Source organism: Sminthopsis crassicaudata, chromosome 1 (genome assembly GCF_048593235.1).
Source record: "Sminthopsis crassicaudata isolate SCR6 chromosome 1, ASM4859323v1, whole genome shotgun sequence".
Classification (NCBI taxonomy): domain Eukaryota; kingdom Metazoa; phylum Chordata; class Mammalia; order Dasyuromorphia; family Dasyuridae; genus Sminthopsis; species Sminthopsis crassicaudata.
Window position 1 is genome coordinate 472,460,697 of NC_133617.1, and position 27,581 is coordinate 472,488,277.

Genomic DNA, 27,581 nt, shown 5'->3' on the forward strand with positions numbered 1-27,581 from the left:
TCTTTTGCTTAATTTGTTATATCTACCAACTGTTAGAAAATTTATATAACAGAGGAGCCACAAGTTCTGTGATAATTTTATTGGTGTCTGATATCTGGCTGTAAGACATCAATTTTTAATATGTGTGCATTTACTAGGAAGCACAAAAGGCATTACCAGTTTTTAATCATGGTACTTTTAATTCTAAAAATTCATTTCAAGAATTTCAAGGCAGCATTCATAGAGGCCAAGTTTTCACATGATTTCATCCATTTTTGAACGTTGGCTGGAGCAGAATTAGCACTACCTGATTGCTGAAGTGCACACCAAGCTACAATGTCTGCTGCAGTGAGTTCATTTCCCACTAGCCAAGGACTTCTGCCAAGAGCAGAGTTCATAGAGCGCAAGACAGCTGCTTTTTCTTTACTACTTCCTTCTTTCAACTGAAAAAGAGCCATATCTATCCAACTATCTATAAGTGTTAGGCTGACAGCATTATATTTCTGGCCAAACAGTGAAAACAAAAACCGAGCAATGTTCCCTTCACCTTCAATAGGACACATTGTTTGAATACTGAACTTCATCTGGGGCTTTGGTACTGAAAAGAAAAAAGAAAACATCTCAGTATTAGGGAATTAAAATAACTTTCTTTTAAGTAAGGATATTATTAGTTAACAGTCTGAAGAATACTATTATACCTTTTAAATAAATAAATTCATTACCATCAAATTTTTCTTTGAATAGCAATTTTCTTTGAATATCAATTTTCTTTGAATAGCAATGTTGTTTGCTTATTATAACTGAAAGGAATTTACCAAAAGCATATTAACTAATCAGTTTGTTTTTACCCAAGATTAGTCAATATACCCAACTACAAAGGATTACAAATAAATATGAACTTTGCATTTCTGAACTAGGAAAGTACAGAAACTTAAGCCAAAAATATGCTGAGTAAGTTGGGCACTAAGAACTAAAGAAGAGTTCTGACATATTCCAAAGAGATATTGTGGAAGAATAGTCAACAAAGAGATACTTGTCTTATGGCTAACAAGAAAAAGTTACTATTGAGAGATTTAAACAGGTGGTACTTTAAAAAACAATTTGACATATTAGTATTTATGGAAACAATATAATTTTCCTTCAGTCAACTGAAGTGATTATTTTTCTCTTTTCCAGAAAACATAACCTTAAAATAATTTTATTTCTATGTAAAACAATGTAAATTTCATTGTCTATTCTATCAGTTTAGCTACAATCCTTTTTACCCACCATCCTTCCAAATTAAAGTAAAGCCCAGTTGGTATTCATGACGTGACTGTTTCTTAGATTGTTCTCCAAAACACTTCAAAAGATTTTCAGGAACATTCTTTACAGACGAATGCACATGAACAGTTGATAATATCTTGTAGTGTTCACAAAGGAAGCTGTGTAGCACCAACAATGAGAGTGGAGGTAGAGTTGGGTTTGCATTGATTACTATATCTTTCAATGCTCCATAATCCTGCATTTAAAAAATTAGGAAAAACACTTTAGTGTTACACATCTAGAAATGTTACTCTAAATCACAACACCATGAAAGTAATTCTCCTATTCCCCAATTTAAAAGCATTTCTGTACTACCTAATTAAATGTATTATAAGAAATCTGGTTTTAAAATGTAAATATTTTGCCTTTTTCTTTCTTTGATGTAGAGGTAATTCTTCATCAAATTACCTGACATTTCTGAAGAATGAGCTTAACTACAGCTTATTTCCTTAAGTATTAAAATTTTAAAACCATTTTTGAGGAAAATGCAAAATGTTACATTCTAGTCCCCTATCTTAAGTAAAATTAACACAATTAAACACTTTCTTGGTGACTCAGTCACAAACAATTACTGTATTCTGTTATAATATAATAATGCCTATAGGAGCTTCATGAAGATCTACAAGTAGGATTATTTGTTCTGCCACAACATAGTCTCAACTTGTTAGTTTTAGAGGGGTGACTCTTTTAGAGCTTCCTTTGTGGCTTTCATTTCTCATCATGTTGAATATAATAGGTCACTTTTCTATTTTCCTAGCTCCATTACCCATTTTCCCTGCCAAGAGAAAAAAAAGAAACCAAGTTTATTAAATTTGTTACGTTAAAGGAATATACTATCTTAATTAGTAGGCTGGTAGCTAATTTTCTTATTATTCAGAAGCAATTTTTTTCATTTCCAAATCTGGACAGAGAGCAAAGCAAAAGAAAGGCAGGAAAAACCAAAAAGTTGATTTTCTGTGGCTCTTGTAGTTCCTCTATTTTTTCTTTTCTCTCCTTGGTTGATCCTGTCAGTAGCATAGCTTGTCTCAAAGATTAAGCTATGCATGTCTAAGTACACATGGCTGGTACAGTGAAAGTGTGAATGACTCATTAAATCAGTTATGGTTCTTTTGGTTGCTAGGTCCCTCCTCCTACTTGTATAACTGGTAATTCTAGAACCAATAAATGCTGATGATCTGACTCCAGTCCCTTTCCCCTACAAGTGGCCCCATCCTCGAGAATGAGTACATTTATTAGACCAAAACTAATCACTTTGCCCCAACCAGGGACTGGTGTCCCAGGAACTTTGGTAACTCTAAATAACCTTGGACTAAGCACGCACCCCAGTAGTGGCAATGATCCACTTAAAAGAATACCCTATCAACTTTTGATGGTACTTGCCATGCCTACTATAGTGACCTTGGGTGACAAGGAATCAGGGTTCAATAAGAAGCCTGAGAAATGGCTGCTACATCCAAGGAAGGCAGCAGGCTTACAAATTACCCAGTCCCAACTAGTGTAGAAAGCAGGAAAAAAATAACAATTTTTGAGGCCCTGTAATTGGAGTATATTTTAAATCCTTTAATGAGAGTCCAATTTATAGCAAATTTGATGCCAGCAGCCTCAGTAAATTCAGCTCGAATATGTGGACATTAAAATTATCCCACCGATAATAAGAGACTGAGGCAGAGGTCTGAGAAGAGACTCGTCTCAGGCTCAAACAATTTGTGTGTAGACATCAAGGGGAGTCTGACTTCCCAGGGCCGGTGTCCATGAAGGAGCCATGGGTAAAAATTCAATCTAGAGTGCATTTCCTTTTTGGGTCCCTTGCAGGGGCCAGGCTGGGGTCCATGCATCACTATCTCATCTGGGATTGCCAACATTGTGGAAATTAAAATTATCCCATCTACAATAAGAGAGATGGAGGTAGAGGTTGGAGCCAATGGCACTTTATTAAAAGATCCATGGTCCCCTCTAATGGAGTGGACCTCAGATCTTCTTCATGATGCTCCTTTCTGCCAAGGGCCTATTTTTATAGGGCTAGATGTCCAGTCATTCTGGAACAGCTATACCAATACAGAATAATTCCACTGAATAGCAATATCAGCAGGGTCACAAGTTGGATAAAGCAAGGACTATCTCCACATAAGATGTACAGGCTTCTCCTTAATTTGGGCAGCAGGAAACGATACAAGCCATCACAGTGATCTAAGTGATCGCCATCACAGTCAGTGATCTAAGTGATCATAAGATGGTCATCTGCTCCTTAAAAGTTGCTACAAGTTAAAAAATCTTGTAATTGGATCCTGGATCAAGTTGGTAATCAGATGTGAAGTGACTCACTGCAGGTCCTAGCCCCTAATTAACAAAGTTCATTTTATATATTTAAGTAGTTTTAGTCCTTAAAGTTCTTATACTTCTTGATAAAAAACTGGCTCAAATCATGCTAGTATATTTCAACTTTAAATATGAACTTACCTTCCCAAGCATTGAATCTAAGTCTACTGCACTGGTAGTTAAAGTACGTTCACTGGCTTGCATCATGTTCGTCATATCAAAGTCTGCATCTGGTGTTTGTATCATCTTGGAGAGTCCATCAACAGCAGCTTTCAATTCATACAAACGTTTTAAGATCTCTTCCTGGCGGGACTCAAGAGCCTGAAGAGATGGGTCAGCTTCTTCCTAAATCAACCAAAATTGACAATGTATCATTTTCTTTTGTAATTCATTTCAAATCTTTCAGATTTTGAGTCTTTGAGGTTTGAGCCTTTCATCTTGAGGTAGTCTTTTGTTAATATCCTAATCAGCTAATGAAGAAATGTTATCTTCCCCATGCAATTTTAGATGCATGGGTCCTTTTATTCTCTCCTTATTTTAACAAATTATCTGAGTAGAAAAGGAGACTTAACGGAAAGCAAGGTTATATTTTTAAATAGTTCATGCTGTTGTCATTAGCAACTATCATGCTATAATAAGCACTCTTAGTATAATGTACTGTTAATTATCTCTGTATGTATAAAACTTTCATGCAGTTTAGTATAGCAATTAGAATGGATATATAAAATGGATGCAAACTGTTCTCCTGTACTTTCACAGAAATCAAACGAAACACAAAAATACTCAGAACACTTTGTGTAGAAAGTACCACTGTGATGTCCAATAATTTAGCTATTTTCAACAAAAGAAAAATTTACAAAAATTCAAAAATGTTTAAGTTCTTGAATGTGCCTTCATTTATGTTTAAATATTAATGGCTGCCATTCTAAGAATGAAATTCAAATTAAAAAGTGAAAGCAGATTGTAAAAGGACTTGACTTGGAAAGTTATCCATCTTATTTTTCTAGTTTCTGCACTCAAAATCACAGTGCTGCTTGAAACCTTAAACCTTAAAAAAATCTTAAAAAAAAAAAAAAAAAAAGACCCAAATCTAAGCAATTATCTCTTCAGCTTTCTCTTGAGAGGAGAAAGTAGTTATGTGTTTGGACTTCTCTGCTGAACAACTTATTGATAAGAGGAAGAAGGTATAGTTTTTCATCTCTGCACTCTAAGGGTACAGGTGTTTTCTATAATGTTCTGTCCACACAACCTAACCACAGTAAACTATCTTGTGACCAGTGGTTCAGTATTCAAAATGGTAACTTCAATTAGGGGTGAAATACTGTAATATATCAAAATGAAATAAAAATCAAATAACTGAGTAGGTACTGCCTGAAAATAAAAGTGAATACAAGATTTGTTATATGTGAAATGACTATTAACTAATCAAAATAGTAAAAGTTGCAAAGACTATTTATGAGGCAATATTTATTTCTTGTTCTGTTTTTTTTTTTTTTTTCTTCCATGACATTTTTTTGAGGTAGTAGGAAGAACACTGGACAAGGAATAAGACAATCTTGGTATGAGTCCTTAAGACTGTCATGGGAAAGGAAGAAGGATCAGCTTTGTTCAATTTAGTCCCAGTGGGCAGGTAATATAAGAATAATGGAAAGTTGTGGCAAAGAGACAGATTTGACTGTTTGACAATTAGAACTATCCAAAAATGGAACTATTTCAAGTAAAGACAGAACCATATATTACCACTGTTGCAGAAGGGATTCTTGTTTATGATCATAAATTTAGAGCTGTAAAGGCCCTGAAAGATCATCTAGCCTAATCCCTTTATTGTACAGAAAAGGAAACTGAGGCTCAAATGAAATTTGTTCAGTGCCATCAGATCCTCTGATTGCACAACATGAATTCTTTCTACTACAACACAGTTTGGGTTAGCCTAGATGTCCTCTGTCATCCAATTCTGAGTATTGATTTACCAATATGTATTTGTGTGATCCTGGGCAAGTCAATCTCTCTGAACCTCATTTTCTTCATCTGTAAACAGGAATAATAAATGCCTTCTAGAGCTGTTGTCAAGAAAATGTTTTGCAACCAGTGATCCATAAATGTGAGCTATTATTAGTTCCTGAAGGGGTCACTGGAGATCATGCAAAAACCATTCTAGGAGTAATGTATTTTTTGACTGTGTATGTTCAGAGAACCAATTAGAACCTTTCAAAACAAAAAGGAAAAAAAAACACTTTGAGATATTTAATAGCACAATTGCAAATGTCAAATTGTCTCTAATTTGAGCTGTTTCCAAGTTTGCTTGTTATTGCTCATTAGGAAACTTCTTTGCTCTTTGGATGACTTTGTAAAGTTCTCAAAATTTGCATATTTCACAAGAATTTTCTCAGTTTGTTACTTTATTGGATCAAATCAGAGAGTGCCTATTATCCACACTTTCTCAAAATGTTTTATAGGTTTCAAAGCTAGATGGGAATTTAGAAGTAATTTTCTCATTTTAGAGATGAGGAAATGAGCAGAGTGTTTTTTGAGCCCTGAATAGCCTTTAGGTTATAAAATTGTATGTGTAAATAGAAGAGCAGGGCTTTGAAGTCAATTCCTCTACTATCAAATCTAATGTGTTTTGCTGGATTAGCCTTTAATGCTTTCACTTTGAAGGTTTTATTTGTAAATAAGGCAGATTACTTTGTATACTGTAGATTTTTTTTACAGATGAAGACTTATTTTACAGATGAAGAAACAGGTTCAGAGAGGGGAAGTGACTTGCTCAAAGTTACCCAAATAAAAATAATACCCATGGTCACAGTAAGTGGCTGGACTGGGATCAGGGTTCAATCTGTTATCCCTCTCTGATTCTGTAATGTATGCCATAGAACAAACCATTTTTTGGACCAGACTCGGGATTTTATTACACTAGAATACTCCAGGTAAGAAAAGCCTCTACAACCAATGCAGAACAATAAATAAATCACTAAGAGATTGTTAAGTGACTTGCTCAGGGCTTTCTCACTAACTAAATTTTAACAATAAAATGCAGGTCTTCCTGACTTAAAAGGCCAGCTTATGGAGATGATAGCATATTGGGAAATTTACTTCTTTAGTTACACAGAAATGACAATCTGAAAACCAAAATGCTAGAGTGTAATAATAACTTACATCTAGTCCTGTAAGATTTTCAAAGTGTTTTATACACAGTCATTTAATCATCACAACCACTCTATGAGATAGTGAAATGTTATCCTCATTTATAGATGAATAAACTGGGGCTGATCAAGGAAACTGAATGACTTGCCAAATAACTAGTAAATAACTGAGGTAAGATTCAAAACTCAGGGCTTCTTGGCTTCCAAGTTCAATGCTAACTATCTATCAATGGTGAAATGCTCTGGATATTTGGGTTAAGGGGAAAGAAAATAAATTGGTATGGTGGAGAGAAGCCAGTAAGTGGCCTGAGTTCTCTCCAATTTCCCTCAGAAACAATCTGAAATTAAGTCTTTGTATGGAGGAAGAAAATTATTGATCAATTTCTCCAATGAATATTGATGCAAAAATTTAAATAAAATATTAGCAAAGATATTGCAGCAATTTATCAACAGGATAATATATATACCAGGAATGCAGGTTGGTTCAAAATCAGAAAAACTATCAGTATAATTGACCATATTAAGAACCCAAACTAACAGAAAAGCATTAATATACAATGGGGATAAGCTAGAAGCAATTCTAATAAGATCAGGGATGACACAAGATTGGTGTCAGAAGTGGAACTGGACATAGAACTGGGTCACAGAATTCTCTGATAATAGTATGAATGGACTGGGAAACACCTGAGATTTATTTCTTTGGAGTCCAATGTCCCTTATCTGGTGAGTCCTGTGCCCTATTCCCTGGCTCAAAGGTCCAAGCTCTCATCTTGGTCAAACTTGCTATTCTCCAGGGCCCCATTGATAACTTGGTTCATCTTCAATCACTCTGGTAAGTATATTCTTTCTTAAACTGTACACATCTGTTAATTGGTCCCTCTCCATTCCTCTGGTTTTTTTTTTTTTAACTGCATATCTCTGTAAAATTGTAATTGCATATCTTGGTTTAACTGTGTGCATCTGTTAAAAACTGATAAAATTAAGACTAATTATGCATTGTTAAACCATCTTGTATGTGTCTTGTTTTTGTCTTATGTTTGTAGCTTTGTAAAATGTCTTTGTCATAATTGTGTTGTAATTCCTATTCTCTTGCCCTGAAAGATTTTAAATGCAGCCAACAAGAAAAATTTCTAAGGGCCATAGCCAAATAGTTTAGAACACTGGAAAAGATTAATAAACTTTCATACTTGAAGCAACTGTCCCTGTAAATAAGATTAACTCCCACTTTAGGCTTTCTGAGAAAAATTAGGTTATAAGAAAAAAGTCAGATAATCAAAGTTTGTAGAACTGCTATGAAAACATCTCAATGTAGATTAAGGAATCTAGAAATTAATCATTTTAAGGTCAAAGAACTGGGATTTGGGACAATTCCAGGAATTCACTTCTTTCTGAAATATCTTAGTAAATTTGGGGTACCATTTGTTTTATGGAAAGTTAAGGATTAGTTATAAAGTCTTTGAAGGGCAAGACTAATAGCTTCATTGTTCTTGGGGAATGAAGGAAAGCAACTAGTTTGGAAGTAATCCCAGAGTGAAGAAAAGAAAAATAGATTTAAAAGGTTTATACTTTATAGCAAATTCTTTTTTTTTTTTTTTTAAGGTGGTAGAATTTTTGTTTTGTTGTTTTTTTATTTTAATAGTTTTTATTTACCAGATATATGCATGGGTAATTTTACAACATTGACAATTGCCAAACCTTTTGTTCTAATTTTTCCCTTCCTTCCCCCCCACTCCAGATGGCAGGTTGACCAATATATGTTAAATATGTTAGAGTATAAATTAAATACAATATATGTATACATATCCAAACAGTTGTTTTGATGTACAAAAAGAATCAGACTTTAAAATAGTGTACAATTAGCCTGTGAAGGAAATCCAAAATGCAGGTGGACAAAATTAGAGGGATTGGGAATTCTATGTAGTGGTTCATAATCATCTGAGTGTAGCTGGTTCAGTTCATTACTATAGCAAATTCTTTTCAAACCTTCCTTGTATGATTTTTTTTAAAACAACGATCTCTTGTGACCAGGCCAGGTTACAGACCCTTCTCCCTCTTAATTCTGTTAAATACTCTTCTCTCAAATCAGGTTCCCAAATAAAGGTGTTTTTAAAAAATGCTGGAAAAATTCAGGGAAAACTTGAATTACATTCCAGTTGTAGAAATTTATAATTATATATATATAATATAATATAATAATCTAGGCAAGGTATCTTATCTCTTTGCCCCAGTTTCCTGATCTGAACAAAGAAAAATAATGGTATTCCGCCCCCTCCCCCCCCAGTTGTTGAGAGAATCAAAATAATGATTGTAAAGTGCTCAAGTGTCTGGCATATGTACTAGTAATAAGTTCCCAAAACTGCATTAATGATTTTACACACAAATTGTATTGTACATATACAATACAAATTGTATTGATAAGGGTAAAAAAAATGAAATTATTTTTCTATTTTTAAAGCTAACTGATAATTTTTAAAGACAGAAGAGCTCATTTTATTATTGGAACCTCATAAATTTTTAAAGACTCTTATCACATACAGAATTTAGTTAAAGATAGCTAACAAATGATAAACTGAAATTCTCTGAAGTTTCAAAATTGGAGACCAAATTTCAGAATTTAGATTTGGAAATATCTAGATTTGGAACCACAGGAGCAGAACCTTTTTTAGAGCTGCTCTGAAGATAAAATCTGTTGTCCAAGAAAAGATATCAAGGGACCAGATGAATACAGATAATCAGGATGGGTTAAAAGGTTAAATGGGGAATGGATTACTAAGCTTTGTGGTGATTTGATGTTAGTTAACACTGGTGAGGATTATTTTATTGCTTTGGGCTTTTGTTTCAAAATGTTTATATTTTCTTGGTTATTTTGGTGACATGTAAATTTCCCTTCTCAAAATTAGAACATTGTGAGACTTCTTAAATAGTTTGATTTGTAGCTGATTTAATGTAATTATACCATCATGGGAATTGTGAAAAAACATACTGTTTGAACCTAGCCCACCCTGGCTGAGAAAGTGGACCATTTCTATGTATTGTTTAGCGTTGCTTACCAGAAACTCAGATACAAAGACAAAGCAAGGAGTTTTCTCACAACTGCCAATCAATCATTGTTTCTAAGATTTCTATCAAGTCCTTCTGACTGCTCCCACAATTCTTAAAAGAATTTATGGGTGTGTACTCCTGAATCATTTGAAGAAAGTCCCTGCTCTGGTAGATAGCACAGGTTAGAGGCCAGTTTGGTCTGACATATTATACATTGTGTGTATGTGTGTGAGACACACACAAATATATTTACTTTATAGCTATTTTTATATGTACTTCTCTATCAGAATGTAATCTGCTTGTAAGGATTATTTGTCCCCAGTGCCTAGTACAATGCTTGACACATTTGTAACTTTATTGCTTAGTTCGTCATTGGAAAGTTCTTCGATCTACTGTTTTTCAGTCTCTTTGCTGGATGTTCTTCTATGTCACATCCACCAACTTTGACTTCCATCCCAAGATCCTGTCCTGGTTTTTTTCTATTTTTTCTCACTTGAAGAGCTCGCACACCAGCTCCCATGAGTTTTATCTTCTCCATGTTGATGATTCTCAGAATTTGTAGTTAATCCTAATTTCTTTCCTGAGCTCCAGTCTCTCTTCAGCACTTACCTTTAGACATTTCAAACTGTTTGCTCTATGGGCATCTCACATTCTGTAAGTCCCGAACACAATTCATTAAGTTGTGTTCTCCTTCTGTTCTCCACTTCCCTTTTAGAGTGGGGGTACCACCATCTTGGTAGTGACCCAAGTTTACAAACACAGCATTATCCTCAGCTCTTCCCACTACCTCATCCCACATGTCCAATTAGTTTGCCAAATCCTGTCATTTTTTCCTACAATGTCTCTCGTATATACTTTTTCACTTTCACAGCCACCATCCCAGCTTAGATCTTCATCAATCAGCTCTGGCCTGGATTATTGCGTCAGCTTCCTAATTAATCAAATTAGACTGCTTCAAATTGCTCTCCACTCTGGTCCATTCTCCTTGACATCATTCCCCACTCAGAACAAGGCAGCAGATTAATAGCAAGAAATAAAATTTAAATCCGAATTGGTGTATTGTAAATAGAGGAGGTCTGGTGACAGCCTCGAGAAAGGAGTTAATGTAGAGCTAAAGAAAAAAAAACCCTGTCGGACAACCAGCCACGTCACTTTGGGCTCTCAGGTTGTAAAATGAAAAGGAGGGGCCTTTAACCAGATGACTTCTACAGGATCCTTTCAGCCCCACAATAACGCTCCAACAACCGCTCCCACAGTCCCAAGCAAAGGTATAGTCTTGGCGTGGGGAGGGGGCGGATGTCCATATTAAAATTCGGCAGTCCGGTCCCAGAAACTGAGCGAAAGCTACGATCCCAACACCGTTCACTCCATACACCAGGTAAAATGACAGGGACAGATTGCCGGGCTCCTGACGCAGGGACGCTAACGGACTGAGTGCGACCTAGGCACGCACTCCAAACTTGCGCACCCTCTCCACCCCGCCCCTGAGCATGAAAAATCCAGAGCGCGTGCGCACGCAGACGGGGTCAGGGAGGCACTCGGCCAGTCTCCTACCTGCACGTGCCCCGCCGGGCCCACGCTGAAGGCCGAGCCTCGGTTCTTGCTGTGTATATTAGGGACCCGGTACATGCAGGTGGGGAGTTCTACACACAGCGATCCATTCACCGCGTGATACGGCTTTACCTGATACATGGGCATCGCGGAAGAAAAGTGAGAGGGAGTAAGAGGAAAGTGCACACGACCGCGCTATGGGTAACTCGAACAAATGGCAATTACTACGAATCCTTCCGTCGCAACGGCTGGAGGACCGGAAAACCCTCCTGGCTTAAGCTCTCTAATTGGCCAAAGATCCCGGACTGACACGTGACGAACATTGTCTTCCGCCAATTAGAGAAAGCGTTGAGGGTTTTTTTTTTTTTTTTTTTTTTTTTTTTTTTTTTTTTTGGTAAAGAGCCTGGAAAAGGTCCTGAGAACCGCCTATGAGTGGGCGCTAGGCGGGGCTGAGCTCCAATGCAGAGGAAGCGGGAAATTCTTTAGACTGGCTTTGTTTGAGTGGGCTGATCTGAGGCTTCATGGAGGGGCCGAAGTAAGTGCTGCTAGACTTCCTCTTTCTGGGCTAAGGTTATGGGGGGAGCGGCAGAGAGGCCACTTAGATGCGCGAAGAGCGGGACCTTCGTTTTGCTGGCTCCGGGCGCTTCTCTGGAATTGGCCAATCGATTTCATTGGGCGGGGCGATTTTCCTTTGGGGTGGAGCGCTCTCCGTCTGTGGGCTGCAGTTTCCTTTCCTGGACGCAGAATTTTACTGGGAGCGGAAGTTTCTTGTGCGGGAAGAAGACTTTCCCCATCCGCTAGGCAGTGAGGCTAGAAACAGGAGACTGCGGGGTGCAGTGGAAAGTGCATTCTGTCAGGAATTGACAGTTTGTGTGGCCTAATAGTATAAGATACGCAACTTCACTGGATGTCGGGCTTCATCTCTGTAACGTGAAAAGCTTCGGACTAGCTGAGTTGTGAACAGAGATCTAGAAAAACCTATCCAACTTGTTGCATTGACCCCCCACTTGCTTCGTAATCCTTGGATTTCCTGCCGTGCTCCCCTCGGCCCCTAATACCAGGAAATGGTCTCTTAATTGCCAATATTCTTTTTCAATTGCCCGCTTAATTTTCTGAGACTTTTGCCAGGGATGATTATGCCCTTCCTTCCGAATGTCCTGTCCTCTCGTGGTTTTCAGTGACCATTCGCTCTTGTTCTCTTCCTACTGCTCTCATTTCTCCTACTTCTTTCTCTTTCGCCAGCTTATCATCCGTGATGACTGCCACATCCATACTCTCTTCTGAGTCAATACCTGGTGACACTGAAACATCTCCAGTTGCCGGCTGGACATCATCTTGTCTTTTTTTTTCTCCACTAGAGTTCTTTATAGGAAAGATAAGTCTTATAAAAAAAAAACCCAATTTAAAAAAGTAGACACAGAGCTTATTTTTTTCCTCAGTAGTTTTTTTTTTTTAAGTACATTTAAAGGTAGTTTTCAACATTTATTTTTGAAAGACTTTGTGTTCATATTCCTCTTCCTTCTCCCTTTCTTCTCTCCCAAGATAGCAAGCAATCTGGTATAGGTTAAATATGTGCCATACTTTTAAATATATTTCCATATTTGTCGTGTTGACAAGAAAAATCAGTCCAAAAGAGGAAAAATAATAGAAAATACTATGCTTTAATCACTTTCATTCTCGATAGTTCTCTCTCTGGATGTAGATGGCCTTTTCCATTCCCAAGTCTATTACAATAAGGCAGAATTTATTTTAGACCTTCCTGTCTTATTTTATTAAGGTTCAAAAAAATCCTACATTATTAAACCTGAATGGATGTTAGAGGTTATCTATTTCAGCCCCTTCCTTTTTCAGATGAGGAAACTGAGGACCCATTTTTGGTTTAGTTATCAAAAAATATGCTAATCTTTGTTCACATATAATTTGAAGGATGTTTATAAATGCAGAAGAAACTTTCTAAAGTAGCAAGGAACAGTCTTGTCTTAATTTCACCCTTGCAAATATTTAACTTTTATTTTTTTCCTTTGCAAAGAATAAGCAATAAACTATGAACACTTTGAAAAATCACAGTAGCATAACTATCAAATCTACAAGATTTTGGGTGTTTACTGAATTTTAATCATTGCCATGGCATCTTTGACATCCCATTATAATGTAGCTTTCTAAACTACAAGATCAAAATAATCTTTATAATGATATTTTATAAACATTGAAGGACATTTCATTTCTGAAGTTCCATAAATTAATGTAGTCTTAATTTTTTACTATTATTCTTTTTATTTATTTAATTGTATTTAAAACAGGGCAATTCTGCCTATATCACCATTTCTAATAGTTCCTTAACAGCAGTGCCTAGACTCAGCACTTCTTGTCCTGAGACAATATGTTGAATTCTGAACTAATTGAATGAAGAAACCCAAAGAATAGTTATCAATGAAACAGAAAAACTCTAGTGGGATTCTGTCCTTGGTTCTGTGTTATTTATTATGTTTGTCTGTGACTTAGACTAAGGTATAGCTGGCACACTTATTAAATTTGCAGAATCCCAAAGATATGGCTAATTCATTGTTCCATAGAGTCAGAATTCTAAAAGATCTCAGTTGATCAGAACATGGGATAAAGTCTAATTAGGTGAAAATTAATATATTTAGTAAATGTAAAGCTCTGTGCATGGTTTGAAAATTTAATTTTACAAGTATAAGGTGAAAGAATCTTTAAAAGATTTGTGATTTTAGTGGATTGTAAATAAACATGAACCAAAAGTATGGCAGCCCAGAATGTAACACTGTATTTAGAGAGGCATGGTGTCCAGAATTGTGCCTGGTCAGAATATTATGTTCTATTTTGAGGAGCCCATTTTAAGAAGGACATTGATAAACTAAAGAGTTTTCAGGACAATGAAATGGTTAAAGAATTGCCATATGAGGATCAGATAAAGGAATTGGGAATTTTAGTTTGGAGAAAAGACTACTTAAGATCTTAGATTTAGAGTTAAAAGGAACTTTAGTGATTATCTAGTCCAACTTCTTATTTTATAGATGAGAAAACTGAGATCCAAAGTGGTTGAATGGTTTGCCCAGAATCAGGGCAAAACCCAGATAAGGTTTTAACTCAGATTTTCTGACTCGAATCCAGTGTTTTTTCTACCATATCATATGGAGTCATTATGAGAGCTGATTTCAAATATTTGAAGGCTATTGTAGAAAGTAAATTTGAATTGCTCTTTGTTAAGAGGCCTAGTAGCAAGAAGATGCAGAGAGGCAAACTTGATTCAGTATAAGGAAAATCTGCCTGAAAATTAGAGCTATATAAAAACAAAATGGACTGCTTTTAGATAAAAGATTCCTTTACTAGATGTCTTCAAGAAAAGGCTGAAAGACTTTATCAGCAGAAGGGAAATTGTTGTTTATGTATTAGTAGAACTAGATATCCTTGGATACCCTTTCCAATTCTGATATTTTGTGATTTTGGAACATGACTATGTCTATAATCTAACTAGTAACTAGGTTCTATTGACACAAGTATTTTGATCAGTTGCCATAATTAAAATTTAGGATGAAAATACATAAACATACATTTTCAAGTAATTAACAAATAATTTTGTTTTGTTTTATTTTTTTCAGTGTAGAAACTGCTAAAGCCATCAGACCTATAGATCATAAGTCTATTCATCAGATCTGTTCAGGACAAGTGGTGCTGAGTCTAGGCACTGCTGTTAAGGAACTATTAGAAAATAGCGTGGATGCTGGAGCTACCAATATTGGTGAGTATACAAGAGCTTTAAATTATAGGAATTAACTAAGTTAGCTTCATGATATTTTTATTATAAGTAAATGGTATCTATTTACTGGTCTCCAAGAGAGACACTTAAGCACATATTAATAACTTTTTAATTCCAATTCAATTTTAATTAATTGAGTAAATATGGTTTTTGAATTCTTACTATGTAACAATCTTCTAAAGCTAACATTATTTATTCCAGTGAAATAGGACCAGATACTTACTGAGATCTAAAAATATGGACAAATAAATAGAGATATAAATGACTCTGAGGGGAGTAAAAATATTATTTTCAATAGCAGCTGCATTGTAGTTAAAAGTATCAAGTGCTGATTTAAAAAAGCATTAAGAAAATCAGTGTAAGCTTTGAAATGTGTTCATTATATGGAAGTTAAATGTTTTTTTATCTTTCTAGACTTAAAGCTTAAGGAGTATGGAGCTGATCTTATTGAAGTTTCAGACAATGGTCTTGGAGTAGAAAAAGAAAACTTTGAAGGCTTGAGTAAGTTGAATTTTCTTGCCTGTTTTAAAGCAATATAACAAAATGAACCAACATTTATATTTCATTCTCTTAACATATATTTGGGCTTAAAAAAAACAATTCATGAGCCAATCTAATCTGTTAATGCTTTTTATTTCTTTTGAGTATATTCCAAGCTTCATTCATTTAGAAATAGTGAAATGATTTGAAAACACACCATATACAGACTGGACAAAAGACTTGAGAATGTTTAGTTCGAAGAAGAAAATGAGTATTTAACAACATATAGACCTGGGGGGGTGATCTATTTCAACCCCTTATTTTATATGAAGAAAATAAAGCCTAGAGAATGTCATGCCTCAATCACATAAGTGCTAATAAAAGATATTTAACTTCTTTTTCAGCTCTGAAACATTATACTTCCAAGATTCAAGATTTTTCAGATTTAACACATGTTGAAACATTTGGCTTTCGAGGAGAGGCTCTGAGCTCACTGTGTGCTTTGAGGTAATAGTACATTTTTAACTTTTGTGGATGATAATGCATTTAAAAAAAACTAAAACAAAATACTAAATTTGAAAAGAGTGATTTCAGTCATTAATGTTTGAATAAGGCTAATGAGACCTGGAATATCTGGAATAGTTTATTTCAAATTGACAAAGTCAGTGGTTAATTTATAGTTTGGTATAACCATGTTAGCAAAGAGGTGTTTAATATTTTTTTCCTTCACATGATAGCTATCATTGGGATAGTCCTTCTATCAGGTTTTCAATTTTTAGGTTTTTTTTTTTAATTAATTAATTAATTTATTTATTTATTTAATTTTTTTAGGCTAGGGTTAAGTGACTTGCCCAGGGTCACACACAACTAGGAAGTGTTAAGTGTCTGAGACCAGATTTGAACTCAGGTCCTTCTGAATTCAAGGCTGGTGCTCTATCCACTGCGCCACCTAGCTGCCCCTAAAGGCTGGATAACCACTTGTTTGGGTTTTTTTTTTTTTTTTTTTTTTTCCCCTGAGGCTGGGGTTAAGTGACTTGCCCAGGGTCACACAGCTAGGAAGTGTGAAGTGTCTGAGACCAGATTTGAACTCAGGTCCTCCTGAATTCAGGGCTGGTGCTCTATCCACTGCACCACCTAGCTACCTTAATTTTTAGTTTTTTAACTTCCACTGATAATCTTAGTGAATTGTCATATTTCTAATATGTATAGTAAATCCTAAGGCATAGGTTTGACCATTTCACATTCCCCTATTCAAAAAGCTCCAGTGGCTTCCCATTGCTTCTAGAATGAAATATATATGTGTACATTTTTCTTTTTGGCATTTAAAGCTTTTCAAAATCTAGCATCACCCTACCTTTTCAGGTTTATTATATTATTTACAACGTACATAGTGTTTATCCTAGTTATTTGACCTATTTGTTTTTCCTCACACATTGCCATGCTGCCTCCTATCTCTCTTTACACAGGCTGCCCTATATTCCTGGAATGTTCAGTCTTCTATCTTCTATCTCCTAGAATCCCTAGCTTTATTCATAATCCTTCTCCTATGTGCCACCTCTTATGATAGACCTTTTTTGAACTCTTTCCTTCCTCCAAATTACTTCATGTTTATTTGGTATACTTTTTGTTTTATATGTGTACCTGCTATTCTCCTGAGAGAAGGCAAATTTTTTAAGAAAAGGGACTCTTGTCCCATATAATTGTTTTTGTATCTAGAATTGTGCCTGACATAATGGAAATGCTTAATAAATGCTTGTTGGTTGCTTGAGAATGTAGCAAACAAAGAAAAATATGAAGTCCACAAAGGAAGAGTAAGGTTGCAGTGCTTTTGTAAATAAATAAAGATGGAATAAGCTATGTTTTAAGATTTAGTTATGCCCATGGTATCCTCTAGGTTAAGATTTCTCTAAATCTTAGGAGAAACTGACCAGAAGAAACTATGAGAGTAGAAAGTATTTCTGCATTTTTGCCAGTTTCACAGAATGGGATGTGAGAACCCCATTGATTTGGACAGATGTTATCAATGCCAGGAAATATTAATCTCTTGTGGTGTTAAAGAAATTGCCTCTCAAAAGGTAATGATTAGCAAGAGCATGAGATAGAATTAGAGGAAGTCCTGATGGTTTTAAGAGTAAATATTCCTTCCTATCCCTTTGTTTTAGGTGAGAAACTAGTAGCAAAATTTAACTGTAATTTATTTTAATTAAGATTAGTGTACTCTTTGTTTTTCTGTGTTTTTTGTTGTTCTGTTTCTCTTATCAAGTATGGGTTTTTGGTTGTGCATTTTAAAAAAATAACCATCATTTTACTTTTGAACATAACGTTATGTTATATAAATGTGAATAAAGTGTAATAATTGAAATTTTCTCTTTTTCATGAAAAATATAAGCTTTAGCTTCTCTAACCTTCTACAGAATTATATTACTCTGGTTAAAGGAAACGTAATTTATAATCATATGGAAATGTTAAAATCTCAAGTTGTTTTAAAATTTTAAAATTCTTGGTTAAAAATTTTTTTTTAATTTTTTAAAAAATTAACTAATCTCTTGAACTGATTTTGGTCAGAAATACCTGTCATGTATTGGTTTTCAGATTTAGAAAGGTAGAACAGGAAGGATACTGAGCTTATGAACTTTGTGTCTTTTTAGTTCTTTGCAATTCTATGATAATTGGAAATTTTTCATGTTTTCATGATGGCAAAGAAGGTAAAGCTTTTTTTCTCTCATTAATTGACAACAGACCCTATTTTTCCCTATATCTCTTCCATTTAAAAAAGATAAGTACCAAACTAAATATTTATAGGATGAGGTGTGTGATGTAACATTTATATCTGAGATGTTATATCTTACACAAAATAGATCATCATTGTTTGTTAAGAGATTTTATAAATACTAACTACCAGAAAAGAATTGGGAAGTGGGGAAGGCCAGGTATGAAAGTAACTGTATGATTATTGTCTCATATGGCAAACAGTGTATGTTCTGGGAAGAACTTCTTTGAGTCGTGTTTTCTCTTTTATAGTGATATTGTGATCTCAACTTGTCATAAATCAGCCACAATTGGAACAAGATTGGTCTTTGATCATAATGGGAAAATTGTTCAAAAGGCCCCTTATCCCCGACCACAAGGGACAACTGTCAGTGTACAGCAGTTGTTTTCTACCCTGCCTGTGAGACATAAAGAATTTCAACGAAATATTAAAAAGGTATAGTGAATTAAAGAACCTGATTTTTAAAAGATTTTTATCATTATATTAAGCATATATTTATAAGAAGTTATTTTTTTCAATACTTCAAAAGATATGTAATTTTATTCATATAAATATGTTTGCCTTTCCAGACATTAGAAGGCAACTTGAGTTAATGTGATCTAAATAAAAGCATCATACAATGGTCAACTTTATGGAAATAAGCCTTTCCAAACCATAGACTGAGGAGTCAGTCCATAACTGGACCCATACTCAGACCCTATCCAGCTCAATAGGATGCACAAGAACTTGTGCTCCTCTGTTTTAGCTTTTGAAAAATTTTAATCCTAATGAGGCATCTTAGTAGGACTTTAGTAAAGGGAGTGCTTTCTGCCTTTGTTTTCATGTTCTACCTGACCAATTAATGGTTTATATGCCTAGGCCATTTTCCCCTCTACCACTAGCCAAGCCACTTCTTTCCATCTCAGCCAGAAGTTTCCACACAGATATGGGAATCCATGTCCTCAATTCTTAAAGAAGCTAATCCACTTATCTTGACTCTTATCCTAGGACCTACCTATCTTGATTGGTGAATGAATGAGTACAAACTATCCTACAAACCCCACCATATCTACTAACTGACCCCAAGCTGTGGTTGACCTTTATATCCTATCCAGCCATACACCTAGGCCATCTTGCCATCTGTCTGCTACCATGCTTCTTTCTTTACCCATACTTCAATTTCCCATCTCTTACTTTGGTAACCATAATATCATTAGTACCATTCCTTCTGGAAAGGGCAATTCATTTGAGTGTACTAATCAACTTATCTCTTGAGTCATCAAAACTCCCTTTGTTACTACTTTCCTATATATGTTGACTTCCCTTTTAGAATGTAAACTCCTCCAGGGCCAAGGACTATTTTACTTTAAAAAAAAAAAAATTGTATCTCTATCATTTAATAAATAAGTGGTTATTAAATGCTTTTCATTTATTCATTAATTTAGTCAGGTGTAGTAAAAATCTATCATTGATGCTTTCTTAATTTTTTGATTCTGTTAATTTTTTTGAAAATTATTTTGGGTGAAGAGGATTCTAGAAAGATGGCTTAGTAAGTTGGTAAATTTTAGGATCTCCCAATTTCCCCCACAAATAGAACAAATTTGCGCCTCAGGATGGACATAGACTGGTGAAAAATCAAGAATTCTTGGGGCAGAACAGGAGTCCTCCTGTTAGAACCCAAGAAGATCTGTGGAAAGACCCAGGATTGGATTTAACCATGTGAAGTGCAAATGCCTTTGGGCTAACTCCACAAAAACACCAAGTTGGGGACGCCTCCAGCTAGCTAGTTGTGGCTGAAGCCTCAGCAGGAATTGTAGAGACTTTCATCTCCCAGATGAGTAGAGGCTTGAGTCTGGGAAGACAGAGGAAATTAGGGTGATTGGAAATGCCAGGCCCAGCTGAAGGGTAAGGTATAACCCTGGACGAGAAGGAACCAGCATCCAGTGAGAGTGAGTGCAGAAACAGCAAGGCACTGGCATTGCTGGCTATAAGCGCTTGCAGGAGGGTGAAGTTCTTGGTTTGGGGTTCCTGATCCGAGAGGAGAGCTGAAGGGAAACTCAAAGTACCATCCTCCCACTTTGCAATTAGAGGTGCTTACACCTCTTAATTAAAAAAAAAATAAATGAACCAGCAAAGAAGGAGGAACCCCCACCATTGAAACATTATGGGAACATGACAGACCAGGATTCATCTTCAGAAGAAGGCACTTTAATTTAAAAAAAAAAAAAAAAAAAAAAAAAAAAAGCTTCTACCCCAAAGAATAATGTGAAATGGCTCTCTTCCTAAAGAGAATTTATAGAAGAACTCAAAAAAAGAATTTAAAAATCAAATGAGAGACTTTGAGGAAAAACTAAAAAGGAAAATAAAAACCATCCAACAAAAACAAAAAGGATTATGGAAAAAAAAAAAGTTAACTAGAACAGGTACAGAATCTCAAAGATGAAAATAATTCTTTGAAAATTAGAATTGGGCAAAGGGAAGCCAGTGAAGCTATGAGAGACTAAGAAATAAAACAGATTATTAAAAAATGAGAAAAAAGAACTGAATGTGAAACATAAGAAAAACAACATATCTGCAGAATAGATCAAGAAGAAAAAATATAAGAATAATTGGACTGCTAGAAAGTTCTGACCAAAAAGAGAACATAATAATGCAGGAAATAATCCAAGAAAATTGTCTTCAAGTAATAGAACAATAGAAATAGAAAAAGTCCACTGATCACCAACTCAAAGAGATCTTTTATGGAAAACACATAGGAATATTGCCAAATTTCAAAACCCCCAGATCAAAGAGAAGATTTTGCAAGAAGCAAGAAAAAAATAATTTAAACATGATAGAGCTACAATTAGAATTGCACAAGACTTATCAGCAACTACAATAAAAGACTGCAGGCCCTGAAATCATATCTGTCAGTAATGAAAAGAGTTAGCTCTGTAGCCAAAAATATATCCAGCAAAATTATCTATAATTTTAAATGAGAAAGAAAAGACATTTAATGAACTTGCAGATTTTCAGGACTTTCTAGCAACCAAACCTGAATTTAACAGAAAATTTAATATAAGAGCCAATATGAAAGATCACTTTTAAGGAATTTAACATGGACAAACTGTTTAAACATAGATTAATTATTTATATTTTTATATATGTATATTATATGTTTAAGATTCATATCATAGATATAGTTCAATAATAGAATAGCTCAAAAGAAAGATTGGCAGAATTAAGGTAAAAATAGGATTCATGTTTTACAAATGGGGTGCAAAGAAAGAAAAGACACAAAAGCATTAGAGAGGGGAGGAGGGATTGTAGTTCTGAAAAACCTATTCACCTTGGAAATGGGTTCAGTAGCCAATATTACATATATACTATGAAGGGTTTAGCACCCTCTAAAATCTAGAAAGAAATAAGCGGGGAGGGATGGATAGATGGGGAAGTGAAGGTTGAAAGAAGAAGACAAGGGAGGGATACTTGGATTAAGTAATAGTAAGGCAAGTTAGGGAGTAGAATTTAATTAAAGAGTCAGCAGGGATAGAAAATATCCCTGATAGAATGCATGTGTGTGTATATGTGTGTGGGGGGGTGTGTATGTGTGTGTGTGTATGTATATTTTTTTCTTTTTCTCTTTTTTTTTTTTTTTTGATTTGGCAATTTGTTGTTATATATTTTGAATCCTCCTTGATGATCTACTGGGCACATGACAATGTTCTCTTTTGTGTTGCTTTATTTTGTTTTGTATTTCTTTTCTGTTTTCTTACTCTATTTTTTCAAATAAAGTAAATTGAATAAATTTTTCAAAAAGTATTTAGCTTGATTTTTTTTTCCCTTTTAGTCAGACAATACTGCATTAAGATAGTCTAATGTTTTTTCTGAGAAATAATCACCAAAAAATTGTTTACTATCCATGCATGTATGTAATGAATCAACTCAGAAATTCCATTATTTTGCTTTTCACTTTATATTACCTTTTGTAATTCTGAAAGTCTGTCTTTTAATAGTTTTACATTTATTTAAAGACATTTTTCTGAAACTTTGAAAAATAATTCAGTAAAGCCTTAATAGATTTGAGTGAAAATTAAGTGCATGGTCATTTGCATTAAATATATAGCTAAAAATTTTTTTAAACATTTTTTTTTGCAGAATGCTAATTTGTGCCTAAGTTTTACATATCATACCTTACTTTGAACAAGAGTCATATATTTATTTAGGAATGTCTCATTAAGAAAGTAAACAGGTGTTAATACTAACTAAAGAACTATGGAAGCCAAAGATCTTGGGTTCAATTTATGCTGTAATTGATTTCTTTGTGTCTTAAATTATGTTACTCTTTATGCTTAAGGTTTCCTAACAATCCAGAAGAATTCTTTTTGTTAAAAGTACTTTAATACTTTCAGGTAGGCTATTATAATTGTTGAACAGTGGTTATTCTATGCTTTCTCAATTATAAATGATTGAGAAGTTTCTTGCACTTTTTGTTTTTTGTTTTTAACCAGGAATTCACCAAAATGGTACAGGTATTACAAGCATACTGTATCATTTCAACAGGTATCCGAATAAACTGCACCAATCAGGTTGGACAAGGAAAACGTCAAACTATTTTATGCACAAATGGAAACTCCACAGTAAAGGAAAATATTGCAGCAGTGTTTGGACAAAAACAGGTAATAATTGCCACAAATTGTATTATAGTTATGGCAGGTTTTTGCCCTTTTGGAATTAATGTTATCTGAGAAAAATCCAATAATTAAGTATTTTTAAACATTTCCCACTAAGATTAGTTGAAGTAGAATCATTAGTTGCTTGTTGAGAAAACAAAAAGTGATTTTGATAAAAAGAAAATCATATCTTTTTGTTTCTATTCAGAAAATTTGTAAAATTTTGTCTAATAAATGGAATGGCCTGAATTTTCCAACTTTTCTTAATTTAATTTTATTTATTTAATATTTTCCTCCAGTGACATTCAAAACAAAAAAATTTTTACATTTGTTTTAAAAATTTTTAAGTTCTAGATTCTTTCCCTTATCCTCACCCACAATTAAGAAACTACTTATGAAGTTATATAAAACATTTCCATAAAAGTCAAATTATGGGGGGAAAAATAGATCTCCCATCCTAATGGAAATAAAAACTTTCAAGAAAAATTAAGTTAAAAACAAATAAAGAGAAGGAGAGAATGCTTCAATCTGCATTTAGACACATTCAGTTACTTCTCTGGGTATGGATAGGATTTTTTCTCATATGTCCTTTAGAGTAGTCATGTACTGAGACTACTGAGAATAGTAAAGTCATTCATAGCTGGTCATCCTAGAACATTTCTATTACTTTGTATATAGTACATTTCATTTTGCTTGAGTTCATGGAGGACTTTCCAGGTTTTTTTACCCTGAGAAGAGAGTTGCTATGAATATTTTTTGTGCATATAGGTCATCTTCCTTCTCCCCCCCCTAAATCTTTTTTGGTATTCATGCCAAGTAGTGCTGTTATTAGGTTAAAGGCATGAATTTATAGCCTTTTGGACATTGATCATATCTTCTGACCATTTATCAATTGAAACATGATTTTTTTTTTTTATGAATTTGATTCAGTTCCCTCTGTTTGAGAAATGAAGACTTCTCAGAAAAACTTGCTTCAAATTTTTTATTTTACAATTACTACTGCTAACTATTTCCCCCCAAAATTTTCCAACTTCAAATGTATATCAGGAATATGATCAGAATTGCTATTTGTAAGCCAAGGAAATCAGATTGAGTTCTATTGCTTTCCTAATGCAATTCAGTTATAAACTTAGAAGGGAAGAATCACATGGGGGTAGGGGGAAAAAGCTATATGGCTTATTTTCAAAAGTAAGGTTTACTGTAACTGTTGTAGCCAATAACAATGAACCCTAATTTCTTTCAGTTACAAACTCTCATTCCCTTTGTGCAACTGCCCCCTAGTGAATCAGTTTGTGAAGAGTATGGTATTAACTATAATGATACACTACATAATCTCTTTAGGTAAGTGTTTAAAGCTCTTTGCTTAGACAATTCATTTAGAGTTAATAAGGTTTTTTTTTTTAAGGGCAAAATGATGATTTAGGAATTGAATAAAATTGTTAGTGATACTGCTGCTGAAAGAGAATTTAAGGAAAATGCTATAAGAAAGAACCAGATGCTTAATTGTGGTTAACAAACAGGAATAAAAAAGTTTTGTTCTGTATAATTTGGCACATTTTCAGTTTTTTTGATGGATTTATATCCTTAGTGGGGGTTAGGTAATAAATGATCAAAATAATTTTTATTGCCATATATAATATTTTATTTATAAAATTATTTTAGCATAGCAGAAGAATATAGGACTGAGTTTTTTTTTTAATCATATTTCATTTCTTTTGGTTTGAGTATTTCTGCTGTCTTCAAATCCTGACTTTTTTTTTTTTAAATATGATTTATTGATGCCTTTTTCTATGTCATAGCGATTTCTGTCTAGAAATATATTAACCACTATCTCTCTGCTCTTTGGAATTTTGTTTTGTTATTTTAAACTTAATTTAATTTTTTCTAGTTTGCAAAAAAAAAAAAATTCTTTCTCTTCTATCTTTACCTCTTCTGGGAAAAAACCCATCCTTATAACAAATATATATAGTCAAACTGAACAAATTCCTGCCCTGCACATATTCGAAAAATTAACTCTTATCATTCTTTATCTTGTGTCTACTTGCTCTACCAGGAGATGGGTAACAGACTTCATGGAATCATGATTGGTTACTGTGATGATCATAATTCTTAAACCTTTCAAATTTGAACCTTCCTTTGTAACAGGAGAAAACAGTTAAGTTAAACTTAACTGATAACTGATACAATTACTTCTTCAACCTGGATACAGCATTCTCCTTCTGTTATACCTTATCTCTTTGCTAAGGGGAGAGAGAAGCAAAATTAAATTAATATCTCTATATCTATCTCTTTTTTGTCCCTCTCTTCTTTCCTCCCTCCCTTTTCCCTAATATTGTAGTTAAATTTATTTGCTAAAATAAAACAAAGGTCTTATTCTGGAGAGTAGGCTTAAATGAAGTTTCCTGAGCATGTAGGATTATTGGCAATGTATCCTGGAGGAGAATAGACGAGGTAAGAAGGGAACTGAATAAAAGTTTTGTGAGTAATTATAATATGGGATATGTAAAGGAAATTGAAATCTTCTGTAATTACTGAATGCACTCTGATTTCTCTTTTTCTAAGAAGCAGGAATAGAGTATACCTAAAATATTTCAATAGTATCATCAAATTTCGAGGATTTAGTGAAGGGGGAAGACAGGAAGGGTTAAAACTTGGAGCTTTAAAAAAAACCTTTCAAATTATTGTGATATATAATAAAAGTGCTTTGTACGTGATAGATGTTTTAAAATATTTGTTTATTTGAATATATGTTGATAAATTACTTTCTCTGCTGTGTGTACTAACTCTTATCATATTAAATGTAAAATAGTATTTCAGGTTTTGTTTCCCGTTCTGACCATGGTGTTGGAAGGAGTACAACAGAGAGGCAGTTTTTCTTTATTAATCAGCGGCCTTGTGATCTTGCAAAGGTAAAATTACTACTAGTAGTATAATATATATTTATCCTTTCCTCATCACAGGAGTTAGGAGGCAGCAACCCCAGGATCTGAAAAATCTATATAAAAATTTTTGGCCTTCCCTTCATATCAGAGAAGTTTGAATGAAAGATAAACTATATTGCTATTATACGTATATTTTATGCATTTCTGAGTTTCCATTTTTCTGTGCTGTTTGCTGGCCTTCATATGTCATCTGTGGCTTCTGTAAAACTCTCCTAAAATTTCTGTTTAATTTCTAATACCAACCTTGTCTTGGCTCTTTCCATCATAAGTCTATTGAAATTTCTTTGAATTACACCTCATTGTTGAAAAGAGTCAAGTCCATCACAGTTGATGATCACATAATCTTCTTGTTACTGTGTACAGTATTCTGTTGGGATTACTAGGTGAGAACTCGGGTTGTCTGGATAGTGACAAGGTGAGAATTCAGGTTGGACAATTACAAGGTGAGAACTCAGGTTGACTTGATAGAAGGAGCAAGCTCATTGGCTGAAGTGGTTCTTCCCAGAAGCCCTTGCATTATCCCACGCCCATTCTCTGGGAGGATAAAGAGGACAGCACTCCAGGAAGAGGAGAAGACTCTGCATTGCATCAGGCTTGACGGGGCTCCCTGCAGGAAGGGAAGTCACTTCTCTGGACAAGAGTTAACAGCAACTGCCTAGAGACAACGGTTTGTTACAGGAAGAAGAATCTGTCGGAGAGATTTGAGTAGACACAGCAGATCTCTTCCCAGAGAGAGATCCAGCAGCTTCTGGAGACAACAGCTCGCTACAGTATTCTCTTGGTTTCATAATAAGGAAACTGATTTCTTGGGAGGTTAAGTGAATTGCCCTGAATCACATGGATGGTAATCAGGTGAGATTTGAATTTAGTGCTTCGACTCTAGAGTCAGCACTTTTCTTATAGGTACCAAAACTCCATTTTGTTCCCTGAAGAAAAGATTTGTGAGATTGAACTGAGGGACAGAGGGGACTTATCATAAAGAGCTATTCTTCAAGTTATACTCTTGACTTTCCACCTTGTGCTTGTACTCTACCTTTTTCCTTACTTTTCAGCTTCTTTTTATACAATTTTTTTCCTCATTAAATAATGTAAGTTCTTGAAGGCAGAGAAGGCAGGGTTTGTTTTGTTTTCTTTTCTTTCCTTGCTTGTATTTGTTGTCCCATTTATTCATATGCCATACCTTATTTAGCCATTTCTCAGCTGATAGGTATCTCTTCAGTTTCCAATTCTTTGCCACCACAAAATATTATATACAATATTTTTGTATATATGGATTATTTTTCTTTGAATCTCTTGTGTTGTAGAACTAATTAGTTGTATTGCTGGGTTAAAGGGTACGCACAATTTTATATCCTTTGGGCATAATTCCAAATTGTTCTCCAGAATATTTACTGTATGTTTATGTCCCTTTTTTCCCACATCTCCTCCACCTTTGTCATTTTCTTTTTCTGTTACCTCAATTAATCTGATACCCAAAGTTGTTTTAATTTGCATTTCTCTAATTATTAATGATGTAGATTATTTTCCATATGACTATCAATTTCATTCCTTTGATTTTTTTTCCTCTGAGAACTTCCTATATGTAAGTTTTTAATACATGTTTGTTTGCCTCTTTGGTTTAATCTAATTTTCAGAGATTCTTAA

General features: G+C 34.4%; 2 protein-coding genes across 2 annotated transcripts in view; one reads left to right on the forward strand and one right to left on the reverse strand.

The window, feature by feature from the left end:
• Nucleotides 1-67: 67 nt before the first annotated feature.
• Nucleotides 68-11,588, reverse strand: AIMP2 (aminoacyl tRNA synthetase complex interacting multifunctional protein 2). The gene is made up of 4 exons (XM_074281062.1): nt 11,340-11,588; nt 3,742-3,945; nt 1,249-1,480; nt 68-577 (listed from the first exon to the last, which is right to left on the reverse strand). Exons 1-4 carry the CDS (start codon nt 11,481-11,483, stop codon nt 192-194), a joined length of 966 nt encoding a protein of 321 aa, XP_074137163.1. The 5' UTR covers nt 11,484-11,588; the 3' UTR covers nt 68-191.
• Nucleotides 11,589-11,687: 99 nt separating this feature from the next.
• Nucleotides 11,688-27,581, forward strand: part of PMS2 (PMS1 homolog 2, mismatch repair system component) — a 34,609-nt gene continuing 18,715 nt past the window's right edge. Inside the window, exons 1-8 of the mRNA XM_074281053.1 lie at nt 11,688-11,871; nt 14,957-15,096; nt 15,529-15,615; nt 15,999-16,101; nt 18,616-18,799; nt 22,834-23,001; nt 24,239-24,336; nt 25,805-25,904. Coding sequence (XP_074137154.1) covers nt 11,858-11,871; nt 14,957-15,096; nt 15,529-15,615; nt 15,999-16,101; nt 18,616-18,799; nt 22,834-23,001; nt 24,239-24,336; nt 25,805-25,904 — 894 coding nt within the window. The 5' untranslated portion in view covers nt 11,688-11,857. The remainder of the gene's footprint in view (nt 11,872-14,956; nt 15,097-15,528; nt 15,616-15,998; nt 16,102-18,615; nt 18,800-22,833; nt 23,002-24,238; nt 24,337-25,804; nt 25,905-27,581) is intronic.

Excerpts from the sequence above, each read along its gene's own strand:
- AIMP2 (XM_074281062.1), bottom strand. The coding sequence starts at position 11,483 with ATGCCCATGTATCAGGTAAAGCCGTATCACGCGGTGAATGGATCGCTG. Across the intron at positions 3,946-11,339 it reads GCCCGGCGGGGCACGTGCAG|GAAGAAGCTGACCCATCTCT; the intron begins GTAGGAGACTGG and ends TGGTTGATTTAG. Across the intron at positions 1,481-3,741 it reads TAGATTCAATGCTTGGGAAG|GATTATGGAGCATTGAAAGA; the intron begins GTAAGTTCATAT and ends TTTTAAATGCAG.